This window comes from Cariama cristata, unplaced genomic scaffold, assembly GCF_000690535.1.
Source record: "Cariama cristata isolate BGI_N322 unplaced genomic scaffold, ASM69053v1 scaffold23431, whole genome shotgun sequence".
Taxonomy (NCBI): Eukaryota; Metazoa; Chordata; class Aves; order Cariamiformes; family Cariamidae; genus Cariama; species Cariama cristata.
The window spans coordinates 752-1090 of NW_009600159.1; the positions used below are offsets into that span (position 1 = coordinate 752).

Genomic DNA, 339 nt, shown 5'->3' on the forward strand with positions numbered 1-339 from the left:
CCCCGCCCGGCACATCGGCCAGCCCTGCCACTCAGGGCAAGCCAGCTGGGAGCCAGAGGGGTGGGAGATGCTCCCTGCACTGGTAACATGTCCTCCCCTCTTGCAGGCTAGGATGGCTCCTTGGATCTAGCCAGGGAGGCCAGAGCAGTGCCAGAGATCTCTGTCCAAGTGATGGTGGGACTGGGATAGAGGAACTGCCGTGAGGATGTCTGAAGCCAAGACCCTGAGCTCCTCGTGCCTCGTGCTTTCCTTGCTCTCCTTGCACTGGGCTTCGCTCCAACTGGGCCAGGCTTTTCCCAGCACCTCTGACTACCTCCAGCGGGGCTGGCAGCGGCTGGC

General features: G+C 63.1%; 1 protein-coding gene across 1 annotated transcript in view; it reads left to right on the plus strand.

Annotated features, from left to right (window-relative positions):
- The first annotated feature begins 205 nt into the window (after positions 1-205).
- Positions 206-339, plus strand: part of LOC104169124 (kazal-type serine protease inhibitor domain-containing protein 1-like) — a 3777-nt gene continuing 3643 nt past the window's right edge. Inside the window, exon 1 of the mRNA XM_009709943.1 lies at positions 206-336. Coding sequence (XP_009708245.1) covers positions 206-336 — 131 coding nt within the window. The remainder of the gene's footprint in view (positions 337-339) is intronic.